The sequence below is a fragment of the Ochlerotatus camptorhynchus genome, unplaced genomic scaffold (genome assembly GCF_037179485.1).
Source record: "Ochlerotatus camptorhynchus isolate MF236.1 unplaced genomic scaffold, CSIRO-AGI_Acam_v1.1 ptg000102l, whole genome shotgun sequence".
Taxonomy (NCBI): domain Eukaryota; kingdom Metazoa; phylum Arthropoda; class Insecta; order Diptera; family Culicidae; genus Ochlerotatus; species Ochlerotatus camptorhynchus.
The window spans coordinates 4,362,991-4,389,728 of record NW_027040592.1 but is presented as its reverse complement, the minus strand read 5'-3'; the positions used below and the strand labels follow the sequence as shown (position 1 = coordinate 4,389,728).

At 41.3% G+C, this 26,738-nt stretch overlaps 1 protein-coding gene across 3 annotated transcripts in view; it reads right to left on the bottom strand.

Annotated features, from left to right (window-relative positions):
• nej (nejire) overlaps positions 1–26,738 on the bottom strand; it is a 75,582-nt gene that overhangs the window by 29,115 nt on the left and 19,729 nt on the right. For all 3 annotated transcript variants that reach the window (XM_065219268.1, XM_065219270.1, XM_065219271.1), the window contains exons 3-5: positions 22,764–26,715; positions 22,397–22,686; positions 22,153–22,310 (exon numbers count right to left, since the gene is read on the bottom strand). In XM_065219268.1, coding sequence (XP_065075340.1) covers positions 22,153–22,310; positions 22,397–22,686; positions 22,764–26,715 — 4,400 coding nt within the window. The remainder of the gene's footprint in view (positions 1–22,152; positions 22,311–22,396; positions 22,687–22,763; positions 26,716–26,738) is intronic.

Genomic DNA, 26,738 nt, shown 5'->3' with positions numbered 1-26,738 from the left:
CACAGGAAAGCAGTGGCATCGCCCTAACCTCAATCTACTTGTTCAACAACTCTCAAAACGTAAACAAACAAAACAATATTGGTACCAATGGATACAAATCAGTGAAACTAGAAGACCCTATGCCTTTTGAAACTGATTTGAATGTAAACATGACCCTAAATAACGTTTTCAAAGTTGTTGAACAGGTAAAAAGTGAGGTGACGCGACGCCTCTGCAGGAAAGTAAAAAAAAAATGATAAACAATCCGGACAAATATTGAAGATAACGAACTTGAATGTCTAGATCATGAAGTTGAAAAATAAATCAAATAAATCACAATATTAGTGATTCAGTCAACATCAGGCATGAAAAATCATTTGCATTCATTTCGTGCATTCATTTACATTCATTTGCCCCTAACTTTTTTCTTCAAAAGCATTCCGCAAAGTGATGTATAGAGCTTTTGTAGGTTTTGTTATTAGCTACAACGTTTGTTAACAAGTCAAATCCGTATCTCCTCTGCTTCACGAAGCAGAGCGAACAGAATCCACTACTGTTTTTCAGTGAATGTATTTTACATTCACTGAAAAACAGTAACAAGTACTGCCCGCTGTAGTTCATGATGCATAAGAGATATAGATTTGAGTTATGAACAAAACTTGTAGCTTATAACAAAACCTACAAAAGCTTTCTACATCATTTTGCGGAATGCTGTTGATGAAAAAAGTTAGAGGCAAATGAATGTAAATGAATGTATGAAATGAATGCAAATGATTTTCCATGCCTGGTCAACATTAACCGTCAGACTTTAGACGTTGATTTTTAATAAATCATTCTAACACAAATTTGTTGTCAAATCAAACTGTGAATTGATGTGATTTTTAAAAGGCTAATTCTTTACTCTCACCATTGTTCGGAATAAAGGAACTAAATTTTACCAAATAGTAACTTTAGTGACTGACTTGAGAATAGTGACGTGCTGTTATGTGTTCAAGATACTTAGAATCCATTTGAATAACTTAGTAAAACTCGAGTTCTTTTATGATTTTAAAGCGCCAGAATTTACGAAGGGCATTTTTTTCATTTATCGGAAAAAAATAGGCCGAAGGTTCTCAGAGTACTATGAAATTTCACCCACTTGTTGAGTTTATGGTAAAATGATATTAACATGTCATTATAATAAACTTTAGCATGAATTGCAAAAATTGCTTCAGCTTGATACAAAGTTCTCGGAGCAAGTAAAGGTTTCAACACATCTGTATTAACAGATATAAATAATAAAAATATTTCCAAGATTCCGAGACTTCGATATTTGTTTAGCCTAAGCAGGGCTGGCAGCCATCACTGCTGTCAAAAATAGTGATTTTAGTGACCATGTTGAAGAAATAAGTGACTAAATAGTGACTGATAGTTGTAAAAATAGTGACTAAAAAGTGACCCTGAATTGAATTAAAATTAAATTTTATTGAAAACTCTTAGGAATTTCTGAGGAGCACAACTCCTGTGAACTTCAAAGGAAAATTTCAAGGGCATTCTGAGAATAATTTCATAAAGTGTGTGGGAGAAAACAAATTCGGAGCATAAATCCTTGGAATTTGTTTGAAAATACTAAAAGAAGGATTACAATTAAATCTGAGAATAACTCCAGGAAATCTTCAAAGGAATTCGGAAAATAAATTCAGGAGAGTTTTCCAAACAAATTATGAGAAGAAATCTAAGGAAATTGTGAGTAGAAATGCCAATGAATTCTTAGGAGACTTTCAATGTGAGTAGAATTCCAAGGGAAGGAGTGGGATTCAAAAGGAAATCTGAAATGAATTCAATGAATATTCTGATAATCTTTCCAAAGGGTGTCTTATTGTGGAGAATTTCAAGGTAATTACGATAAAAACTAAAAGAAAATTTAATTCGGAGGATAGCTTCATGGAATTAGAATGAAATAATTAGTATAGTTTTATGATTTTCACTTAAGTTCTACACTAATTTAAAACTTCTTCAACAGTCTAGACTTTCCGGGTGTTATTAAAACTGCCTAAACGAATTTCTTTAAAGTTCTCTAGGTTGCCCTGAACTTATCAGTATTTTTTAACAACCCGCAACATTACTGAAATTAATTGATTTGCTTTGAAGTTTGGACAATTTTCCCTTAACCAAACGCAAACCAAAAATCTATTACAATGAATGTTAGTTCCGTTTCCTATCATCCTCTGTTCATGAACATCGCAACGAATGTTAGAAATTGACCATGCAGGCGATGTAATGGTTTTTGTCTTTTTTTATTTCGTGTTCCATCTACGCTTTCGACTATACCAGTAAGCTTGTAGAACGACGCACATTGTAGAACATTGTAGAACGACGCACACACTTGTCTCGAATCTCTCCAGCAGAAAAAGCATACGAAGTCGAGCATTTTTATTTCGTGTTGCATCTACGCTTTCGACTATAGGTACCAGTAAGCTTGTAGAACGACGCACACACTTAACTCGAATCTCTCCAGCAGAAAAAGCATACGAAGTCGAGCATGCGAGAAAATGAGCGCTTCATGTTTGCTTTTAGGCTGACCAAATTCAGAAACATAGAGATAGCAAAGGAGAAAGCACAGGTCTGATAGTCGCAACGTCCGTGGTTCGAGTCCAGTCGGCAACCTTTTTTCTATTTTTTTCGACATAATTAATTTCACTCACTAATACAACTCCACATTTTTCGGTCTCCAATTTTCTTACATCGGACCGCAGCTAGGTATATCGCATCCTCGGTTCATGCGGTCTCCACTTACATCCTCTGATGATGAATCCCACATAATTGTAAGCGAATCTTACATCCACCGGTTGGGTGTATGCTTACCTGAAGTTCTCTAAATTTGTTTGTCCGGCAAATTTTCTGATATATATTATATATTTAAAATTCCCTGATAATTCTGAAAATCAATTTCTTGGAATATCCCATAATTCCACGGAATTACTTGTAAGTCACTGCAAATTTGCTTAAGATAATGGGATTATTCTGAAGCTATTTGATCGTTCTCGAAGTACTCGGAACTTTGCTGAATATCTTGAAACTATCTAAGTTCTAAGTTCTCTGGAATTTCTTGAAGATATTTATCGCTGCTTGCTAAAAGTTCTCGCATTTTTTTTTTAAATGAAAGGAACTTTGTTGATATTATCTAATCAACTTAGCTAAACTTTTGAATTTTTTAAAGTTCTTGATATTTCCATGATATAACACCCTTAAAATACTCTCACGTTTTCCGGATGTTCACATAATTTTTATCACGTTCCAGAAGTTCTATCGGAGCTTTGTTGAAGTTTCCGGAACTTCTTTAAGGTTTCTACAATTTTCTTTAAATTACTTTAACCGCCCTTTGATTCTCTGATCTGTCTTGATGTTCTTGAAGCTTCCCTAAAGCTCTCAATTCTATTGAAGATAAATTTCCCTGAAATTCTTTGGACTTCTGTGAACTAGCTTTAGGCTAAAAATCTCTCTAATAAAGAAAAAAAAAAAAAAAAAAAAAAAATTTGGACTTCTGTGAAGTTCCTGAAATATTTATGAAGTTTTCATAAATTATCTGATGGTCTCTGTACTTCCCTGAAATTCTCGGAACATCTTAAGGGTTCTAAATTTTTCTAAATTTACGATTATAGATATTTAAACTTCTCTAAAAAGTCTGAACTAAAGTCATGGGAACTGCTCTTAAGATCTGAAATTCCTCAAAGATCTCTAGATTTAGCTTTTCTGAGAAGTCCCTCAAGGTTTCTATATTTCTCAAGTTTGCTTAACACCTGTGATGTGCACTGAAATTCTAGGAACTTCATAAAAGTTTCTGAAAATTTTAGAATGTTTAAAGAACCGATTTGAGTATCTTAAAGCTTCCAGTAAGTTCCCCATAATTTCAGTGTGCTAACTTCCCTTATGTTCCCGCAGTTTGTTTATGGAGCTTTACTGAAATTCTTAGAATATCCTTTCATTCCTCAGAACTTCTTCAATGAAAACCTCTAATATTTCATAAAGTTAATTACGAACTTGAAATAAATCATTTAATGTTTTCCTTAATTCAGGCACTTTGAAAATTTTCAATATCATGAACTTGTACATGCAATACGAAACTACAAGACATTGAATGTTTTTAGATTTTGGACTTACTCAAATTAAGTACGTTTTTTTTAAACTGTGAACAGTGAAAAATTCAGTTCAACATTCATTTGATTTGATTACAAACTTGTTTCTTTAAAACTGATTGCCAGGTCTTAAAAACACTTGGGTTAATTACTGTTGATCTTCCAGAAAAAGCTTATTTTGAACGAATTTAAAAAAAAAAGCTTTCTTATTATAAGCCTTGAATTTATCCGTTTAAGTTCTGGGAAAAACTGGAAAACTCAGGAAATTTTATCTTAGAATGATTTTTTTTTTTTGAAAATTCGATAAATATTTAATCGAAATATCTTGGAAAAATCTTTACGATTAATCGTTATTCTAGGCATGCCTAGAAAATAGTGTAATATCATGTTTTTTGGTGGCCCTTTCGAAAATGTCGAACGAATGAATTATGGGGCTTAGAAGCAGAGGGGTGAAAGTCAATTCTCTTCATCGATTTCCTCTTTTGATGACCATGGCTTCACTAACCTATTTCGCACTATTTCTGCTATGCTCTTCTATCATCCAGAACAAAAAAAAAGTATCAATGAATGTGTTTGCCGTCGAGTTATTAACGAAACAGAAAGTCGATGAAGAAAATCGATCAAAATCACTTGCACCCCTGCTTCTTAGTTTGGTTACAGTATTACAAGTCTGGAGAGCATTTTGTGTGGTCGTTGGAAGCGTGTGGTTCTGAATATGACGATGAGTGTGCAAAATATTACGCAATTGCATCCTACCCATTCACACACGCCTGAAGATTGGAGGCGGATGCCATTTCGACTTGTTTTGTCTGCTAACGACTCTCTGATGACTGTGTTGGGGAAGCAGCATAAGCATGTACGTAATTGGTGGATTTGTTAGTTATTTCGATGCTTTTGGACAATGCTTGACATTTACCACTTTTTCAAAAGTTGTTGAAAAATCAACAGTCAAAACTAGTGACATATTTCTGATCGATTGGTGATAAAATTATTGAAATTGATCCAGGGGCGGCTGAGTTGTAAACGTTCAAAATCTTTCATAATTTCGTTACATGTTCCATTTTCGGTTTTTACTAAGTGTAATCACAGACGTAGTCCTACGTCAATAGAAAATTTACCCATAAAAAATAACACTTTTCCCCTAGGAAAATTAAATGTTACCTTTGTATGGGTCTCCTCCCATTGCTCAATCCCAGGCGTTAAGAAAGGCGAACTGAACTCTCTCGCAAAGGTGGGCGCGCAGGAAGGCAAATTTTAGGAGAGGCCATTTTCGTTAGAATACCCTTTCGAGTTGGCAAACCGGTTGCGACAATGGTTGGACGGTAGTTACATTCAATTATTCCTAATGGTTCTTCGAGAGTGTGATTTAAAGTCTTATGTCCAATCACTACTCGCTAGATGTGCATCTCCATAGAATTAACCTCGTGGACAGCAACATCTGTCGGTGTGGAAACGATACCGATGCATCGATCACACAGTTTGGCAATGTACGGATAATGACGCCGCCAGAGAGCGACTTTTGAAAACCCTCGAGGCCCAAGAAAGACAACCCGATCAGAGACTACGTCTTACGGGAAGGTACTGGGGGTAAATCGAAAATCTAAAATTGCGACCGTCACGAAAAGGTGTAAGGTTTTGAACGCTTATAACTTTGTCATTTATAGATGAAATTAAAATCCAAATACACCAATCGATAGGAAATAGCTCTTTAACAATCTGCTACTATGAACGTTTTTTTTTAAATTTTCCAATAAAAAACTGTTTTAAAATGTACAAATAAAAAGTGCTAATTTTATCACTGTTTTCATGAAATAAACGTTCTCCCCAAACCCAGTCGTCATTATCGAGTACCATTTGGTTGCACATCGTGTCGCTTGAATCTGAAAAGTTATGAAACAGCGCTGTTTTTGTGACTCAACTCATATCAGCTTTTATAAACAACGCATTTGATCGTCGGTTTGGTGTAACTGATAGCTCTCCTCCCTCAACTACTACGTTATTTATGAAAGATCCCCAAGCATTGGGCAGCAGTGAAAATCAGCAGCACACACACAAAACGGATTTGACATTTATACGAAATTTCGGTGTTGATCGTGAATATCTCGCGATCAGAACATTTTAGCTTGAAATTCCTCCATTTAATTCTCGGTACATCTTTTATCTATTGATTGAATTAAAAAAACTACTAAAACAACAACAGACCAAGGTTCAATGGCAAACTAATACCCACCTTTCAATTAGGGAATCTAAAAGCTGTCTTTAAACTTTGTGTAGTTGCGAAAAAGTGCATCCTCAGAATTCAGAATTCAATATCCTTGAGGTTCTTCTCGGAATATTTTAAAACTTTTTGTTTTTTTTTTCACAACACCTTGGAACTGAAATTCCCCTTAAGTTTCAGAATAATTTCCTCTGCATTCTCCAGAAATTCTTCCCAGAATGAGCTTGAAATTATCCTCGGAATTCCCTTGAAATTTTTCTCAACAACCCTTTGGAATTTCATTCAAAATTTGATTCTCTCGGTATTCTTTTCGAATATATCTTGGAACTATCTGCAAGAATCACCAGAAGTTATACGCAAAATTTTCTTGGAAATCCTTTGAAACTGTCCTCACAATTGAATATCCTTGAGGTTCTTCTTGGATTTTTTTTTAGAACTCTCCTAAGAGCTCTTTTGAAATTCTTCTCAGAAGTCCACTGGAATTATATTTAGAACTCTTTATGATTTTTTTCTCAGAAAAACTTGAAATTATCCTCGGAATGCCCTTGAAATTTTTCTCAACAACCCTTTGAAATTTCATTCAAAATTTGATTCTCTCGGTATTCCTTTCGAAATTATCTTGGAACTATCTGCAAGCACTAGAAATTATTCGCAGAATTTTCATGGAATCATCCCCAGAAATCTTTTCTTTTAGAGCTGTCCTCAGAATTCAATACCCGCCCATTCACCAAAACGTTGTAGTTGCTTGCCTCTCCATTCACCAGAACTGTGCAATATTTACATCAGGAATTTTCAATTCAACTTGCCCCTCCATGCAGCAAATTGTTGCAAATCTTACACCCGAAATTTTTAATACAAACTTGCCCCCAGAAAATTTTACACCAGAAAATTTAAAATGATCAGAACGATGTAAATTTTCCACCGTTAATGTTCAATAAAAATTGCTTCTCCAATCTTCTGATAGGTGCAGATTTCCTTTTTCCATTTTCCACCCGACATTTTCAATATAGCTTGCTTCTCCTATCATCAGAATGTTGCAGGTTTTCCACCAAATAAAGCTTGGCCATATTTCCAGATTTTTCATCGTAAATTTTCAGTAAAGCAGCTTCTCTCCAATCGTCAGAATGGTGCAAATTTTACACCAGAAAATATAATTAAAATTTGTTTCTCTATTCAGCAGAAGAATGCAAATTTAAGACCAAAAATTTTCTAAAAAGCTTACCCATCCGTTCACCAGAACGGTGCAGATTTTCGACCAGAAATTTTCAATAAAGCTTGTGCCTTCATTTACCAGACCAGTGCAAGTTTTCCACCAGAAATTTTCCGTTCATTTCATTTATCAGAGCGATGCACCAAAAATTTTCAGGGAAGTTTGTTTCACCATGCACCTTTGTGGTGCAATTTTCAGGCTTTGCCTCTTCATGCACCAGCAGAATGCTGTAAATTTTCCACCATGAATTTGCAATGAAGCTTGCATTCATCAGAACGATGCAAATTATGCACCAGAAACATGAATAAACCTTGCTTCTACATTCACCACAGTGTTGCAAATGTTCCACCAAAAATTTTCAGTTGAATGTGCACCTCCAAATTTTTAGCGTGATTCATTTTTTTCCAATTTTCATTTTGATTAGTTACCTTGATTGATCGATTCTCTTCATCGATTTTCTCTTTACATTGCTACAGCTAAGCGAAACAATTCAAGCTGAACATTGGGTCCTAATTAATTGACAAGATTCTCTTCGTCGAGTTTCTCCTTGTATCCCCTCGGTCATGTAAAGACATTCCTAGGTATTTTCAGCACATGGATCGATAAAAGAAGCTCTTATCTAGCATCTTATACGACAAATACAACAAGAAACGGTTATATCAACCGGTGGAAACTAACAATTTTTAATTGGCTCACTACTTGACAAGCAAATCGATGAACGTACCCCATTCTAGTCGAAATTCTAAAACTACACTATGTTTGTTTTGATTCGCTATGAAAGTTTGACAGATAGAATGAGGAGTTCGTGGATTTTCCTATGTTTCGAGGGGTGCATCGATTAGCTTGGGACCGAAGATAGTACCAGAGCCAAAAAGTTGAGCACGTGTCTTCGGGACCTTCTAGTCTTAGAGTTACCTCTATTGTTATACGCTCAAGTTATCAACGAAAGAGAAAATCGACGAAGAGAATCGATCAATGTTGCTTAGGACCTAGGTCACCTAATGTAATGTTCAGCTTGAATATTATCTGACATTTGTTCAATGTAGTGCTGTAACAGGTTGTATTGGCCTAGAAATCTTGAAGTGATAGGGAATATCAGCCATTATGACGGTCATTGTAGGACGCTTCAATGAATCACCTGAAGAAAGCCTTACTCATATATGATTGTAATTTAGGAAGCACATGTAATAGAATATTACAAGAATAAAATTCCTTCGGACATTTTGAACAATATTCGGTACCTTAAAGTTTCAAACGGTCTTAAATATTATTCAAATCGAGTAACTTATCCTTTCGTTATAAATTAAACCGGTCAATTTGGAGGCTGGATTCAAAAATGAACGAAAAGTTTTGCAACTGGACAACACTTATTCTTGTACATGCGTTCCGTGAGAATTACAGTTTTTTCTTCCTACAAATCTGACTCCTGTCGATTTTCCAATTCGATCCTTATCATCTTATCACGCATCCCGTTTTCCAGCACAACATACCACCAGAAGGATAGACGCATGTCAATGGCCCGCACAACCAACGTTGCTCTCCGCTCTTCCCTGAGTGTCTGTGGACGACTTGCGTCGGGTAAGATTCGACATTTCGCAAACATATTTTTCGATTCAATCCGAGTCTATTAGATGTATATAATTCCTATAATGTTCTCCCTCTCTGCTTATGTGTGCCTCTCCCACTCGCACACAGTCACCTACTTCGATTTTCCAGTCGGCCGACTTTTCCACCTTGCTGCTGCTGCTGCCGCTGTTGTTACGCTCATCATTTTCAACCAAAGTCGACTACGATGAACTTCTCCAAACAAGACAAGCTGAACATTGCATTAGGTCCTAAGTAACATTGATCGATCCTCTTCGTCGACTTTCTCTTTCGTTAATAACTTGAGCAGGTAACCGTTTCTTGTTTTGCTTGTCGTATTAGATGCTGGATAAAAGCTTCTTTTATCGATCTGTGTGCTGAAAATACCTGGGAATGTCTTTACATGGCCGTGGGGATACAAAGAGAAAGTCGACGAAGAGAATCTGTCAATGCTATTTAGGACCTTATGCAATGTTCAGCTTGAAATACGTTCCGAAACGATTGCAACTCCTTTCTTTTCGATGGATGCTTTTCCTTGATATGTTGGAATGCTGCCGCAATCTTTGGCTTTTTTTAACATTCAATTCCGAAATTTTAAAGTTCAAACGTAATATTTTATTTATTTGATGTTACCCAAGGATGAAGGGAGGAAAAAAATTAAATTGGATTCTCGTGAGTTCCGAGATTGAAATTTGGAACTTTGAATTTCACAAAAAAAAAAGAGAATGAGAGAATTCGTTCATTGCCACATGCATGTGTGTGAGTGAATTCCAAAATCAAAAAGAACGAGAGCCCCGCTCTATTGTAGTGCATAATAATTCATTTCATAAAAATTTTGCCAAGATGCTGGTTGAGTTCGAGTCTGTTGAATGCATTGGTTTCCGAGATACCCTAGGAGGCAAGGTGGAGATCGCAGGAAAAACGCCAACCATATATTATTATTGGGGGTGAGAAGTAATTACGCGCGCGATAGTTTCTCTTCTTGTTGTTAGCGGCGCGAGCGCGCACTTGTTTCCCTGTATTAGCAAAACTATACGAAGATTCGTCGTTCGTCGTGGCGGCGGTGTGTGAAGAGCGCGCGTTCGTAATGATCGCTTGCCGCCAACGTTTTGTAAACTAAGAGGTACGTATACTGCAAATAAAGACATAACTGTCGCATATTAATTCAGAAGTCAGAGAAACGAGCATCGACATAAGTTTTCAGATTTGCACGGCATCTGGATGATGAGATTTTTGCCCCTGACGCTGACGCCCTAATTCGCAATACGAAATCAATTGTAGCAAAAATCCTCTGAAATAAACACCTCGATTGAACGCAACGGAGCCAAGTTGTTTTAATTTCCACTAAGAAGCCAACCCCAACAGACTTTATCAAGACTAGAGACTTGAAATGAATTTTCTCGTTCGAACCAGTGCAGAAGTCGGATCGAATCAATACTGCAAAATCTCGAACGTACACGACGATATTTTTTTTTTAAACAGCTTTCGTCACTATCACAAAATGAAAATGATCTTCAAAGGATGCCATTTCATTTGCCAGTGATAATACGGCTATACCCAAGGGGGAATCAACTCTGCACACTGTACCGAAACACAGTATGACACTCTGTTCGGCACGTTAAGGCACACGCTGACACGAACAAAATTATATAAAACGGCCACACTGTTGATCGCTGAAGTTTTTCTAATCGATTTACCCGTTGTTAAGGATTGTTTACTCCAAATGAACATTAAAGAACGGGAAGACTAAACTTTAAAATACAATGCAGCATGCTTTAAAAAGCGCATTACTGCTACCAGTGTGAAGGGATCATCACCCAGCATGTTGCGTATGCTATTTGGTAGCCCGTGGAGTTCCTGCAGGTTCTGATACTGAGGGCATACGCATAGAATGTGCTCGATTAAGGCTGGGGTTCTACAACCGACGCAAGTCCTGTGGAACGGCGTTCCACCGAAATTGTGCGAGATCTTGCTGTGACCGGTATCGCTGATCCCACTGGTTCAACGGTTATGGCCACTTCCTCGTCGTCCCTATGATCCGTCTGATGAAAAGGGAGCGGGTTTGGACCCACTCCACGTCCCAAGCTTCCCACACTTTGCTCATGATCCAGCGCTTGACATCGTGTAACAGTACTTCGTTGGTATATCGAGGGGCAGATGGCTCTGCCCCAGTCAGAAAGTCAGCTTCAGAGTTGCCTGGTATTCCGCAGTGCCCTGGAACCCAACAGAATACCGTTTTTGGTGGCGTGGACTTCATCGTCGCCTGTACCCAGGGATGAGTTGGGGCCTCGGATTTCAGAGCTTGTTCTTGAGGACTAATATCGGTCGGTCCGAGGGCGTTGTAGCAGCGATAAAGATGGCAGCAGCTTCAGCAGAGAAGACAGAACATTGCGACGGTAAGCTACAGCTGGTTGGTGTGATGTTTCCGGCAAGACCGATACCGACTCCGGCCCGTTGCGAATGAAGTTTAAATATATGATATTAATATCATAAACTATAATAATTATAATCTACCGGTCGATAAAAATTTTGTCCACTCACATCTGTGCCTTTACTATGCCCGTGAAGACAAAAACCCTAGAGGCATCATGGTTTTGGGTAATTTTTACACCATTGCTTCAACTGGAGAACTAACCTATTAACCAGAGCAGTATTCCAACGTAGATAGTAAGAGAGATTTAAAGCAGTAAATGTCTGTGAAGTTCTTAGTAATCTTGTTGGCAAAGTCAAGAGTTCTGGGCGCTTTGTCGACGACATACGATATATGGTGTGAGTATGTCAGCTTTGAGTCCAGAAAAACGCCTGAGTCTTTTACGCAATGCAGTCGTTTGATAGTCGTGCCTAGTAGTTTGTAGTTGAAAATAATCGGTTGTTTCTTGCGTGAGAAAGTAATGATTGTACACTTAGCAGGGGTGACCACCAGTCGGTTTAGACGACACCAGTCAGTAAAGACGTCAATCTGAGTTTGGAGAGAACGGCAGTCGGCGAGTGAGCGGATGCGCAGAAAAACTTTCAGATCGTCTGCAAACGATAATCGTGGCCTTGTGATAACATGGTGAACGTCGTCGAAGTAAATGAGAAATACCAATGGTCCCAGATGGCTACCCTGAGGTATACCGGACTTTGCGCAGAAACTTGCTGAGCGACAAGTACCCAAATTTACTATCAGTTGGCGCTCTGTAAGGTATGATCGAAACCATCACAAAAGATTACCACCGATCCCTAGCCTATCAAGCTTAGCAATCGTAATATCGATGTAAATAACGTCCGTTTGGGTCCGAGCAATCAAACTGTCTGTGATGTAAGACGTTAGGCACAGCCAGGGCTGGCAAATGTCATTTTCAATGAAAGATCTCACGCGATATTTACAGAGATACCTCTGTCACTATGATGGGATGAGAAAACGATGATTGAGATTTTCTTCAAAATCTCATCGAATTTTTGGTCATGACAGAACGTGACAGTGTTGTGATCATCGTAATTACCAGATCATTTAATGCTATTAAAGTTACTTGTATCAAGGAAATCTTAATAATATATTCACACTACCGATTACATACGGTTGGTTTGCTTAAATTCATCTAAATCAGATAGAAATGTTGATATCAAAACCGCATAAGAATTATTCTCATGAGTGCTTGATCATTGAAAAATGACACGATAGCTCGTGATAGTGAGAGGACCTGTTTTCTCATCGTCACATGACGGCCGTGATATTTACCAGCTCTGGGCACAGCAGGTTCGTAGTTGTGGAACGCCCAGTTATGAATCCGTGTTGATCTATACATAGATATTGCTGGCAATGCGCATTTAGGGACTCTAGACTCTATGACAACCAATTCAAAAAGTTTCGATACAACACTCAGCGATGTGATTCCCCGGTAGTTGTTTACGTCGCGTTTGTTTACCTTTTTATGAACAGGAAACATATCCGCAGTTTTCCAACAAGACGGAAAGATGCCGCTGGAAAGAGAGAGCTGGAATATGCGGCGCAGTGAATCTAAAAGCGAAGACATCATATCAAAGACAGGCAACTTTGCCTGAATCCAAGCGACAGATACAATAGCGCTGCGCTTGAGTGAAGGTGGATGCAACGCATAGAAAAATGAACAAATACACAAACCTTTCTTCTGAGGATGTAATCTTTGCTATCAAATTCGTTCGAAGCATTTACCTTTGAGCGGCAGATGACGCGATTGTACCTATCTCATAGCGTTCGTATGAGAAAATGGAAGAGTTGCCAGTCTTCTTGATTTGTTGTCTTCGCTAAAAGACAAGTGATGTTCTTTTTAAGAATAATCGACGGAACACCATGGGGTCCAGCCTTAGCTGAAGTCTTAAGTTTAGATGCTGCTCTAGAAATCGTATCTGTAGTGGTGAGCGTTTGGTTGAGCAAAGGAACATTACTGGCCGCAGAAGTAATGAGATTAGCGGAGAGTTGCTCGTCTCCAAACACACTAGCAAATTTGGCTGAGAATAGATTGCAAATGTTTTGTTGATTTCCCATTAAAAATCATGGAAGAGGGTAAGCCAACTTCCCTACGTTGCTCATTTACGAAGTTCCAGAAGGATTTCTGGTGTGATTTTACCCGCCGTTGAATCATCCTTTGATAGCGTTGAAAACAGAGACGACTTCAGCTTATACTCGTTCTTGAGTCTGACATAGTAGCATTTCAGCGGCAGTGTGCGGAATTTAGTAAATCTTCTGAGAGCAGCCTTCTTAGTTCTTTTCAACGAGCGCAGATCTTTCGTCATCCACGGGACGCGAGAGTCGATATGGATGATCTTTTTGGAAACGTGCCTGTCAATGACATATGCCAAGACGGGAGAAAAGGTTTGTGCAGCAATGTTGACGTCTACAGGATCTAGAATATGCTCCCAATCTAGGTAAGACAGCACATGGAAAATACTGCGATGGTCAGCTCTACGGAAGTCATGTGACACAGCGTTTGGAGTGCTGATGAAATCATGGAGGGTAAATGTTGGCTTCGGCAATACCTTAACCTATTATCATCACCTCCCTTAGCTCAGTCGGTAAAGGCGCAGCTACAAAGCAAGACCATTCTAGAGGTGGCTGGGTTCGATTCCCGGTCCGGTCTAGGAAATTTACGGGTTGGAAAATTTCTCGACTTCCCTGGCCATAGAAGTATGATTGGACTTGCCTCACAATTATACTAATGCAAAACTGGTACAGGCATCGAAAGCTCTCAATTAATAACTGTGGAAGTGTCTCTAGAACACTAAGTTGAGAGCACGCAATAAGCTAATATGCGATATGCAATAAGCTTGAAATCCGAAGAAGAAGAAGATTATAATCAGGGGGTAAAACAAAGTTCTAGAGCACTCAAATTTGGCCAATAGTTGCTCTGAAACACAATGTATCCACATGCGAAAATTGAGCTCTCAAGGACGTTGTTTACCCCCTGACGATAATAGGTTAAGGTATTGCCGAAGCCAACTTTTCCCCGACAACATTATTTTTGATCACGATAACTAAAGCAAGGTGATGATACACTTCCTTGACTAAAGGTTCGGGTGCCGTGGAGAGGAAAGGAACTGTATCACGAGCACTCACAAAGCAGAGATCCAGGGTGCGGTTGTTTTCATTCAACAGGCCATTGATTTGTAACAGAATTGCGGCACTATAACTGTCCAGGAGCTGGATGGTTCCTACGTGGAAAGATGAACGCTCGTGATCAGGACAAAAGAAACCACTATGGGTTGGAGTCCGTGCAATGTCCGGTAGGTCAAAATCGCCAAGAGCAATAACTTCGTCGGAAGGGCCTGCTTTGTCTGAAGCGACCAAAAAGGATCAACAATGTGCGTCAATAAGCTCCAAGTCACGTTACTGTTGGTTTGCCTGAATATAGTTTGATCCGCGAGAAATCGACGTTTAAAGTAATTGTTTACATAATCGGCTCATTGGCATTTCTCACATTTGTGATTTGTAGATTTGTGACTTTCTTTTAAAAATCTTCGAGAGCCTCGATTTAATAAAAAACATATAGAAGATGAACCAGCCTGCGATTGAAAGTTAGGTAATAACACACCCCCGGTTAACAAGATAAAAAACGCTATAATTAAAATAGAATATCCAACTAAACAAAGATGAAGAGCCAGTTGGGCTAAGCAATTGAAATGTCAAATCAGTGTACAATCATAATCAACAGAAATAAACGTAATGATGGCAAAAACACAGAATCGGATTTATTTGTTTAAGAATCTGAGGCTGAGAAAAAACTCAAGATGTGGGATTTTGACAAATTTCCAAGATCCTAGACTAGAAAATATATTACGGTCCCTGGAAAATGTTCAGGGTTCGAACAGTTCAAGGAATTTTCCATAGAATTCTGTCAAGAATTTCAAATAAGGTGTTAAGGAGGGATCGAAATCTTAAGGAGTTTTGACCAGAATTCCATTCTGAGATAAAATCCTAAGGCATTCTTGCATAATACCAATGGATTTGTGGAGAGAAGAAAACAAGTTCTGAATAGAATTCCTAGGTTATTCTTAGAAGAATTCAAAGAGAGGTGTAAGGAGAACTTCTAGGCGAATTGCTAGCTTATTCTGAGAAGAATTGTATGGAGACCGTGAAGCGAATAGCAGGTAAATTTTAATTAACATTCCGAGAGTTAAGCTGAGTAGGCATGGTTTATCATTTACATTCATTTGCCTCTAACTTTTTTCATCAACAGAATTCCGCGAAATAATGTATGAAGCTTTTGTAGGTTTTATGATTAACTACAACTTTTGTGAAAAACTCAAATCTGTATCTCTGTATGCATGACGAACTGAAGCGGGCAGAACTTATTATTGTTTTTCAGTGGATGTAATTTACATTCACTGAAAAACAATGGTGGGTTCTGTTCGCTCTAGCTCATCCTGCATAAGAGATACAGATTTGAATTATTTACAAAAGTTGTAGCTAATCATACCACCTACAAAAGCTTCCTGCTTCATTTTACGGAATTCTGTCGATGAAAAAAGTTAGAGGCAAATGAATGTAAATGATTTTCCATGCCTGCTCAGCATAACTCTCGGAATGTTAATTAAAATTCACCTGCTATTCGCCTTACGGTCCCCATACAATACTTCTCAGAATAAGCTAGCAATTCGCCTAGAAGTTCACTCTCTTGGAGAATTCAAAGAGAATTAAAAACCGAATTAAATGAGCGTTCAGAAAATAATTTCATAGTAAGCAGCAAATGTCGATTATCAATTTCCCGGTTTTTCTCGATTTATTCTAGGAGCTTTGGAAATTTTACCGGTTGAATCGAAGTAAATGCGCCATGACTACGACAAAACATTTTTCCTAGGGACGTGCCCTGGCCACGAGTTTAAATCTTATAGTGGACAAGCCACAAATCTCGCGTAGCATTTGAAAACGGCACAAAAGTTGTAAGGTCCTTTACACATAAACCGAAGAACGCCCACGCAAACCACCAACAGCATTGGGTAAGGCAAATTCTCCCCTTTCCGATAGAGGTATTGGTTGGCATTAAAGGGTTCTTCGGTTCGCGTGGACAGGGCCTTACAAGTTATGCTTACAAAAGCTTATGTGTCGTTTTCAAATGTTACGCCTGAAACGACCTAAAATGTGTCAACTATAAAAAAGCAGTTTCCAGGATTGTGATTTTTTCGGAATCCGAAAGCTTCAACATTTGTCTATGTTTAGCTATCTTGAAAATTCACGATTTTTGCTTTATTATTGAGACTTTCAGCCTAAGTCTGGTCTCCCTAAGCATGAGATTATCGCTGATATTCTCTTGTAATTTTCAGTCCCAAAATTATCTGTAGAACACTCCAAAAACTTCTTTCAATTCACCTTAAAATTCTCTTCGATTATTTACCTATTCTCCCAAGAATTCGCTGAAGCCTCGGCTGAAACTTCCTTTCAAAATTCTTCATAGAATTTCTATTCTGAAATGTCTTCAAATTCTGCGGAGTTCGTATCTGAAATCTTCTGAAAATTATCTTGGAATTCTCATCGCAATTCTTCTCGGGATTCGCTTGAAATTCTTCATGGCCAATGAGAATAACTCAGAGGGAGAGTCACTTCTACTCAGAGGTATGGAGAAATTTCTTGTTCACTTTACTATACAATTAGGTGAAGAGGTCATTAGCATTAGCATCGAACAAGTTGCACAATATCGTAGGTCGTACGAATTCAAAACTATTAAGAGCAAGACGGATATCTATTAGTAGACTGGTAGTTAGTAGGAAATAATTTCTATCTCCCAGATAAAGACATATCCCGCTCCAACAGTTAAGGATTGTCCTGGCCACGTTCTGGTAGGCATAGGAAAGGCATGTTAGTTCAACATTTACTTAAGAGAGATGCAGAGAACTCTACGACCCCTCATAAATGTCTCGGGAATTTAGGAATTGTTAGTAGCGAAGGTAAGTTATAGGATACACCCAGTTGGTGTTGCTGACAAATGTAGATTTTTTTTATAACTTAACAATTAGGTGAAGATGTCATCTGCAAAAAAAATCTTGAAGGGCGGAAAATTGCTCTAATGATCCTTGAATGTTTACAAAGTTTCCTTAGTTTGGACTTCCTGAAAATTTTCTAACCCCACATTTTTTCCAAGTTCTCTCAATTCTATCAAGATATTGGATCACCCATGACATCCAAACTTCAGGAATGATCTTGAACCTTTTCTACGATTTTTTTCTAAAGATATCTGAGCGAAACCAAGTTTCCAAAACTTCAAGTAAATTCCCAAACCAACGCCTGCAGTTTTGAAGAGCATGCTAAACTACTACAAAGTTTGCTGAACTTCTAGAAAGTTTGCTAAACTTCTACAATTTTTCTATGAAGTGTTACGAAGCTCATGGAATTTCTACGTAATTCGCTTTGCTTATGAAGTTAGCAACATTTCTTCAAAGTGCCCTGAAGTTCTTAAAAATTTCCATCTACGGAGTTTACAAGTGATATTTTAAGTCTATTGAACTTATCAGAGCACTGAAGCTGAATGAACTTTTAGCTAAATGAAGTTCTGTCAACATACACAAAATTCCCTTTAATTAAATGAATTTTCCCTTTATATGATCCTCTGCGATATCTCACGACGCCTAAGTACAGCAAGGATGAACCCGAGTATGCCAGTGAAGGACACGACTGGAAAATTGCTTACCGACCCCACTGACCAGCTGAAACGCTGGTTTGAGTACTTCGAACAACTTCTTCAAGTTTCGACGGCCAACCAGCCATCAACATCTCGGCATGATCCGCCTAGAGTGCGGTGCATCACTCGCGTCAATTCCGAGGCCCCATCACTGCAGGAGATTGAAGCAGCTATCCGAAGCATGAAATCCAACAAGGCTCCAGGGGTCGATCGCATATCAGCAGAGATGCTCAAAGCTGCTGACCCCATGATATCCGCTCAAATGTTGCATCAACTATTCTGTAATATCTGGGACACCGCGTCTTAGTGAAGGTTCCAAAGAAGGGAGATCTGACTGTGTGCGACAATTGGCGAGGCATCATGTTACTGTGTATTGTTCTCAAAGTTCTGTGCAAAGTTATCCTGAACCGAACACAGGAGAAGATCGACGCGACTCTCCGGCGGCAGCAGGCAGGATTCCATGCCGGAAGATCTGGTGTGAACCACATTGGCATGCTCCGCATCATCCTGGAGCAGGTCAATTAATTCCCTTTATTTGGTATTCATTTACTACGAAAAAGCTTTCGACCGTCTCAATCACGAGAATCTGAGGGGCGCCTTGAGACGCAAGGGAGTCCCGGATAAAATCGAAAACCTCATCGAAGCGCAGTATCAGGCTTTTACGTGCAGAGTTCTGCATAACGGCGCCTTGTCTGACCCTATCCGGGTAGTCGCTGGTGTGAGACAAGGATGTATACTATCACCCCTACTGTTCCTCATCGTAATCGAGATCATGGTGGGTGCAATTGACCGTGTACCGAACCGTGGGCTGCTTCGGCTGATGATGTTGCTCTACTAGCACAACGGCGCTCTGATATGCAGAGTAAGCTCAATGACCTAGCCGAACGCTTCTCTGCGGCGGGTCTCACCATCAACGCCAACAAGACCAAATCGTTGGATATCAACACGGGCAACCCTTCCAACTTTACGGTAGCGGGGCAAGCAGTGGAGAAGGTCGAAAGTTTCCAATATCTTGACAGCCAAATAGCGTCGGACGGTGGGACCAAGAGCGACCTAGGGCTGCCTTTGCGAGTTTACGAAACGTATGGAGATCAAAACTGATAAGTCAACGCACCAAAATCCGAATTTTCAACTCGAACGTGAAATCTGTGTTGTTATACGCCAGCAAGACGTGGTGTGCATCAGCGGAGAACACTCAGAAGCTGCAGGTCTCCATCAACCGATGCCTGCGGTATATAATTCGTGCCTGGCGGGCTCACAACTGGATCTCGAATGCCGAGCTCCATCGTCGATGTCATCAGAAGCCGATAGTAACAGAAATTCGAGAGCGAAAATTGAGATGGGTCGGCCACACACTTCGATATCGGACATCGGACATCGCAGCAGAGGCAGACCCAGGGGCTCATGGCGGCGGAGCCTCAACAAGGAAATAAAGCAAGTCGATAGGAATCTGACCTGAGCCCAGGTCAAGGCAAAAGCGAGCAGCCGCCCAGGATGGAAGTTTTTCACGTTGGTCCGTTGCACCTCCGGTGGTGTACAGGACCCTTAAGTAAGTTCCCTTTATAAGATTCCCAGTTGTGTGAAGTTTTCCCAAATTTCTACACAGCACCTCCAATTTTTCCGATTTTCACTGAATTTATTCGCTGCGAAATTATCCGAATTTAGTATAAATTTCCTGAATTTCGAAGATGTCGTCTGAACATCTCTAATGAGATTTAAGAAAAATCACTGAACTTCAGCATAGTTCCTTGATTTTCTAAAAAAAAATCGCTAAATCTCTTTAAAGTTCGCTAATTGTTCACAATATTTGATGAAGTTTTTCAAGTTTCTCTGAACTTCTACAAAAATTATGTGAAGTTTCACGTTCAATTGAATTTCACTAAAGTTCTATGTTCTGAAGTTGAACGAACTTCTACAAAGTTTGCTGGGCTTTTATCAACTTAGCTAAATTTCCCGAACCGCTGCACTTCTAGAATGTTTTCAGAACTTCAACGCAGTTCAATCAATCTACGTAGTTTTCAAAAGTGCTACGATGCTTCTTGAAGGTCTATGAAGTCTATGAACTGGGACCATCATAAAAGTTTGGGAAACCTCGTTGTAGTTAAGGGAATTTAGATTTATTTTAATTATTAAGTTTAACGAACTTGAAATAGATCAGGAAATTCCGTGCAAATTCAGGAAACTTTGTACAATTTCCAAAAAATTCGCAGAAAATGAACGAGATTTTAAAAAGTTCAGAGAACTTCGCAGGAGTACAGGCGAAGTTATTAGGAATTCTAAGAGCTTTGTCAACTAGTAGTAGCTACATACGTAGCACTACGAGAAACTTCGAGAAATTTCAAAGTGCTGACATGTTTTTTTTAAGTTCCAGGAACTTCTTAAAAATTCTTCGACCTTTTTAGAAGTTTAGGGAATTTCGTAATAGCTCAGGAAATATTTAAGACGCGGTTGTAGATTTTGTTCACTATGGGCTCTTATGGATGGGACAACATAGTTTTGATATTTTTTTCGACATTTTCAGAAACTTAGCGAATACATTGTAAAGTTATGGTACTCGACAATCGATTCTAATGTATAAGTAACTTTCGATAAAAATACTAATGGGACTGCTATGCCTCACAAGTTAAGAACTTAAGAAGTTTTCGGATCATCGTTTCGAAATGCATAGGAAAGGTTGACGAATAGAGAGAACGTGTAAAAATAATAATTAAGGAACTTGTAAGAAGATGATGGTCTTTCATAGAGGTTCAGAAAATTTTCAAGAAATAAGATGAAGAAACTTTGGGAATGTTCGAGGGAAAATGGGGCAATTTTCCGTATTTCGTGGAGCTTTACCGCTTGTTGAGTAACAAAGCCGCTTGATCGGCGCACAGGTCTAGAAAAAATATCTTCAATAGTGAAACTGCAGGAAATTTTTTATAATGCTGAAAGTATAGTTCAGCTAAATAGCTCTCTTGATGTATTAAACAATAAACCATTTATCTTTACGATGTGTTGATCCATTATATTCGATCACAGTTATCCCACAATTATGGGTCACTTATTAATTAGCGTAAGTCATCAGCTTAATTTTTTTTTTTTGATTGTCAACATCAACAGGTTCTCTTATTAAGAGTATTGATCAAAATGAAGCAATGCTCGTATTGAGCACCCAGTCTAGATTCGTGCGAATCAACCTTAATTATGTCATCGGATATTAACCTTCCGTGCCCCCCTCGTGTACGCTTTACTAACTACAGTTCCTCCATTGACTATGATCTCTCCATGAAACAGACTATTCAAGGAGTTCCAGATCAACTTCGACCTATCACAGTTCCCCGTATTTTTGCTGAAAAGTACCAACAAGTCAATTGCAATAGAAGATTTTTCACTGATGGATCGACTGGCTTCGGTGTCTTCAATGAATACTCAACCGCCTTTCGAAAACTTCAGGAACCTTGTTCCGTTTATGTTGCTGAGCTAGCAGCAATCAACTTCGCATTGTCATCCCCCTTCATCTTCTCAGATAGTCTCAGTTCGATTGAGACTATGAGACTAACTATTTTCACGAAGGTTTACGTGAGAGTTAATTCTTCCAAATAATTTGGTCAATATCGCGTGACAAAACTTAGCACCGGATCGAACAGCCCTTGCAGAAATATTTCCCTAACTGCGTATGTTGAAAGTTCAAACAATGCACAGCAGTCCTCGTACGGCGGACAAACAGCCAGATTGATCGGAAATGTCTGCGAAGCCAATGGATTCTACACCCTGAATGAAGACTCCCGGTTCCTGAGTCATGTTTCCCGTGCTTTGACATATTCTCCCGAGATATTGCTCCTCTCATGACCCGAAATTTCGTTGCCTAAATCTAGCCTACAGATGAAATACCAAACCAAAAACGAATAAATAAAACTAAAACGCATTCCAACATACCGGTTCTGGTAGCTATAGTATTTGGCATCCCGCGGGATCGTACACAGCTGCTTCCCGTAGCAGCACAGCACCTGGGGATTGAAGGTGTACTTCCGTCCGCAGCAGTAGCCCAACGATTGCATCACCGGGTCGATTTCCTGCTCGAACACTTCCGATAGCTGAAATGTCGAATAAACAAAAGAAAAAGAAAAAGTTTAAAGTTAACCAACGGTCCAAACCCCATCAAGCAACACCAGCAACGTACCTTCGTACAGTACCGATAGACGCGGGACGTCTTCCGGTTGTACAGCCATGCATTGTCGAACATGAGCCACACGTCGTCCACGTACTCCCACGGATCGGAATACTGGCCCGAGTCCAGCTTCTTGCGGATCGTACTCAAATCCATCGGCTTCCGAACGATGTCGAAGTAGTCCGGAATGCCCAGCGTCGTCGGGTCGACCGGTAACCGGAAGGGAATCGATTCCGGTTCCTGTGCGACCAGCTTCTCCAGCGTCGGAATGAGCGCCTCCCGCAGTTCTTCCGGGTTGAAGGCTATTTGAGGGTAAATACAATTAGGATTGGGAACACTTGCCAAAGGGGACAGTAGACACGTTGCGGATGATACTTACAGCACTTCTTCTTGGTGTCGGCCGGATCCGATTTGATTGGTTCGGGGAAGACCTTCGGTTCCGTCTTGACGACGGCGTTGACGGTGGTGCTAGTGGCATTCCCGCTCGTACCCGACGGTGACATCGGTTCTTCCTTGCACTTGACGACGTCCAGTTTGCTGTTATTTTTCTCCGTTCCGTCCTGACTTTCGCTCGTATCCATCGGTTCAGTCTTAATTTCCTGCTTGATGCTGGGACAATTGTCGTTATTGACACTTTTGCCAGCACCGGCCCCCGCTCCGGACCCACTGTCCGAGGTGTCCATGTGATTCGTGTCCGGTTCGGATTTGATGTCCTGTTCCTGTTTCAGTTCCAGTTTGCCTCCTTTGGCGCTCGACTCACCAGCGGAGTTGTTTGCCCCACCGGGTTGGGAGTCTTCATCCTGATCACGTGCTGCCGCTTCCAGGGCGGCCAATTGCGAACTAAACGAAGACGATGAGGAACGATTCGTCGAGCTGCTGTTGGTGGTGGCGGTGGTGCTGCAGGTGAGGGACGACGATGGCGTTGTGCTGGTAGTGCTTCCTGTGGAAGCGGTTGTCGTTGTCGTCGGCCCACTGGAGGCGGTGCTTGTGATTGAAGTTCCTGATGCCGTCTGCGGCGCTGGAGTACTACTACTGCTACTGTTGGATAGTCCGCCCAGTGCAGGCGGTGTCGAGATCGGGATTGGTGACGAGATTGGTGGTGGAGGAGTCGGTTCCGGTGCGGATGCAATCAGAGCCGATACATTTGGTGTATTCGGGGTGCTGACAGGCGGAGGTGGAATCGGTCCATTTGAAATTAAGCTCGGCGATGGTGACGGAATGGGAACACTATTTCCTGATGAGTTCAGGAGATCTCCGCCGCTGGTTGGCGTGACCGGCATTTGACCTAGACTATTCCGCTGCTGTTGAGCACTGTTGGAACAATTGCTGTTCATCATTTGGTTACCGTTGAAGGTGTTGTTGTTGTTCGATTGCATTGAGTTGGATCCGCTGCTGCCGAATGGTGATGGAATTGAAGGTGCTACGGTTTGATTCATGCCACCGGCAGAGCCAGCCATGGAGTTGTTTTGGGCTGCTGCTGCCGCCGCCGCCGCTTGTCCGGCATTGTACTTGGCCTTCATAATGTCATTAAATTGCTGCAACCCAATGGGTGAGCTGTCGGCAATGGAAGGACCATTCATGAACTGGGTAGCATTCTGTTGCGATGAAGGCGGCGTCATTCCTGGAGGGTGATTGTTGAGGCCTTGCTGCTGTTGCTGCTGGGAGGTAAATGGGGACAAACCACCCGGCAGCACGGTTTGCTGCTGTTGGCCCATACTGTTCGGACTGGGACCAGGTTGGGATACGAACAGCTGTTGCTGAGGTTGTTGACCAGCGTTCAGAGGCATGCGGTTCTGCTGCATGAGGTTGTTTTGATTTAGCATGTTGGGTCCAACTTGTCGAGGCATCTGCATCACATTGTTGGCGCCCATGCCCGGACCAATCATTCCCGGTGCTTGATTCGGATTCATCGGCCGGATTTGGGCATTCGCACCCGGTTGCTGAAGTTGTTGTTGCTGTTCCTGAGCTTGCCGCTGTTGTTGCTGCATTTGTTGTTCTTTCCGCTTCTGGCGTTTCTCTTCCAGCTCTTTCTGGATCTTGTAGATCTTCTCCGCCAGTAGGTGGTAATATTCCGACCTGGAGTTGGCCATTTCGTACATGTCTCCTTCGACTTTCTTTGCGTACGCCACCAAGTTGTACATACGCTTATCGAACATGGTCGAGGGATCCGGCGATGGGAAGATGGCTTGCACTAGCTTGTGGACGAGATGATTTCGGAGATCAGGCGTTACGGAATGGTGCCAATCTTTAGTGCCTTGAACCGGAGCAGCGATCATCTGATTGGCCGGGAAGTTGCCACTAGCTCCAGCGGGACCGCCAGCATTTGCCCCTCCAGCTTGCTGTTGCTGGACTGGCCCCTGGCCATCCTGATTGAACAGGACATTACCTGGTAGTGGAATGATATTTTGAGATTGGTTTTGACCTTGTTGTTGCTGTTGCAGTTGAGCATTGGGTTGCTGCTGTTGCTGTTGTTGTTGCTGCTGCTGCTGCTGCTGTTGTTGTTGTTGCTGAAGAGCTGCAGCCATTTGAGTTATACTTTGGTTAGACCCACCAGGCGCTTGGCTGGTAATCGGAAGTCCACCTGCTGGACCAACATTGGAAGCATCACTGGTGGCATTCGGGAGTACGTTGTTCATCATCTGATTCGAAGGAATCATCATTCGAACGGCTCCTTGCGGTTGATTGGCCCCCAAGGGCATACTCCTCATACCTCCGACCATTCCGGGACCACCGGGTTGTTGTTGCTGCTGCTGTTGTCCTGGCATTCCACCGGCAACTTGCGGAGGCATTTGAATGTTTCCACCCATCGAATTCGGCGCCGATGAGGACGGACACTGAACTTGATTGCCGCCAAGCTGGTTGAACGGACCTGGCATCTGACCGGGCTGACCTTGTGGACCTTGGCCGGGTTGTTGCTGCTGTTGGCTTGGATCCTGTCCAACGCCCTGCTGCAACTGGTTCTTAAGTTGCTGCTGTTGTTGTTGTTGTTGTTGTTGTTGCTGCTGCTGCTGTTGTTGTTGTTGTTGCTGCTGCTGCTGCTGTTGTTGTTGTTGCTGCTGCTGCTGCTGTTGTTGTTGTTGTTGCTGCTGTTGTTGTTGTTGTTGTTGTTGTTGTTGCTGCTGCTGTTGTTGTTGTTGCTGATTTTGTTGCTGCTGTTGCTGTCCGGGTTGTTGTTGACTCTGCTTGTACTTGTTCGTATCTCGCAAAGGTAAACAAACCGGACAGTCCTGTCGTTGACAATTCTTCCAATGGTTGATAATTTGCCTCGACGAGGAACAATGCGTTTTGGGACAGTTCTTTCCCAACTGACAGGACTGCATATGCGTTAGGACTTCCTTCATCGTCCGACAGTGCGCCAGGGTACAATTATTGCTGTTGGGATTCTCCGTCTCCCTTCGTTGGCATTTGTGAGCGTGCAATAGCAGCACCAGCTGCTGTTGGATGAGTTTGCGCTTTTCCGGATCTGCTAGCAGCGGATTGCCGGGACCACTCTGAGTGGGACCAGGTTGCTGACCGGCTGTTCCGGGTGTCGTTCCTGCAGCTCCAACCGGACCTGCTGGATTCATTTGATTCATTGGTTGATTCTGAGTAGCTGTTTGCGGCCGGACTGTGGCCGTTGGAATTCCGGACTGAGGTTGTGCCGGTGACGGTGTCGGAGGTTGCGCCTGCGCCGCTACTCCTCCTTCGTTGACGACGTTCATACCAATTCCTCCTCCGGGCATGATATTACCAGCCAAAGGGTTTCCCATCCTCGCTCCGGCCATTGCCATGTTAGGCATCCGATTGATCGCCGCTGGAGACCCCCGCACTGGAGCTAGTCCTCCGGGATTCATCACACCTACGTTGGGTCCCTGCTGGTAGCCCCCAAACGGTCCTCCCGGTCCAATCTGGTTCATCTGATTGCCCATGCCTCCGACGCTGTGGTTCTGCATCAAGTTTCTTAGCCCTTGGGTCATATGACCAGGACCCCGCGCCATATGTCCCGGCTGACCTGACATCCCTATCCTTCCGGGATTGGTCATCGGGCCATTCTGCATCGCATTCGGCAACTGATGCATCATTCCCGGATTCGGTCCACCCTGCTTCATATTGTTATTTATCACAATGCCGCCACTCATAACTCCCCCACTCAGACCCATGGCCGTGTTCGTCATGATCGGTCCTCCGCCGTTGTTCTGCGGGATGTTGTTCATCCCCAGCATCGCCGCACTACCCATCGATCCTACCACCACATTGTTCGCCATGTTCTGGTTCATCGGCAGCAGATTCGGACTCTTGTTGGTCATCGGTCCAATTCCGATGATTTGCTGTCCGGCCATGCTTTTGTTACCCTGCGAGTTCATTCGGGAAAATT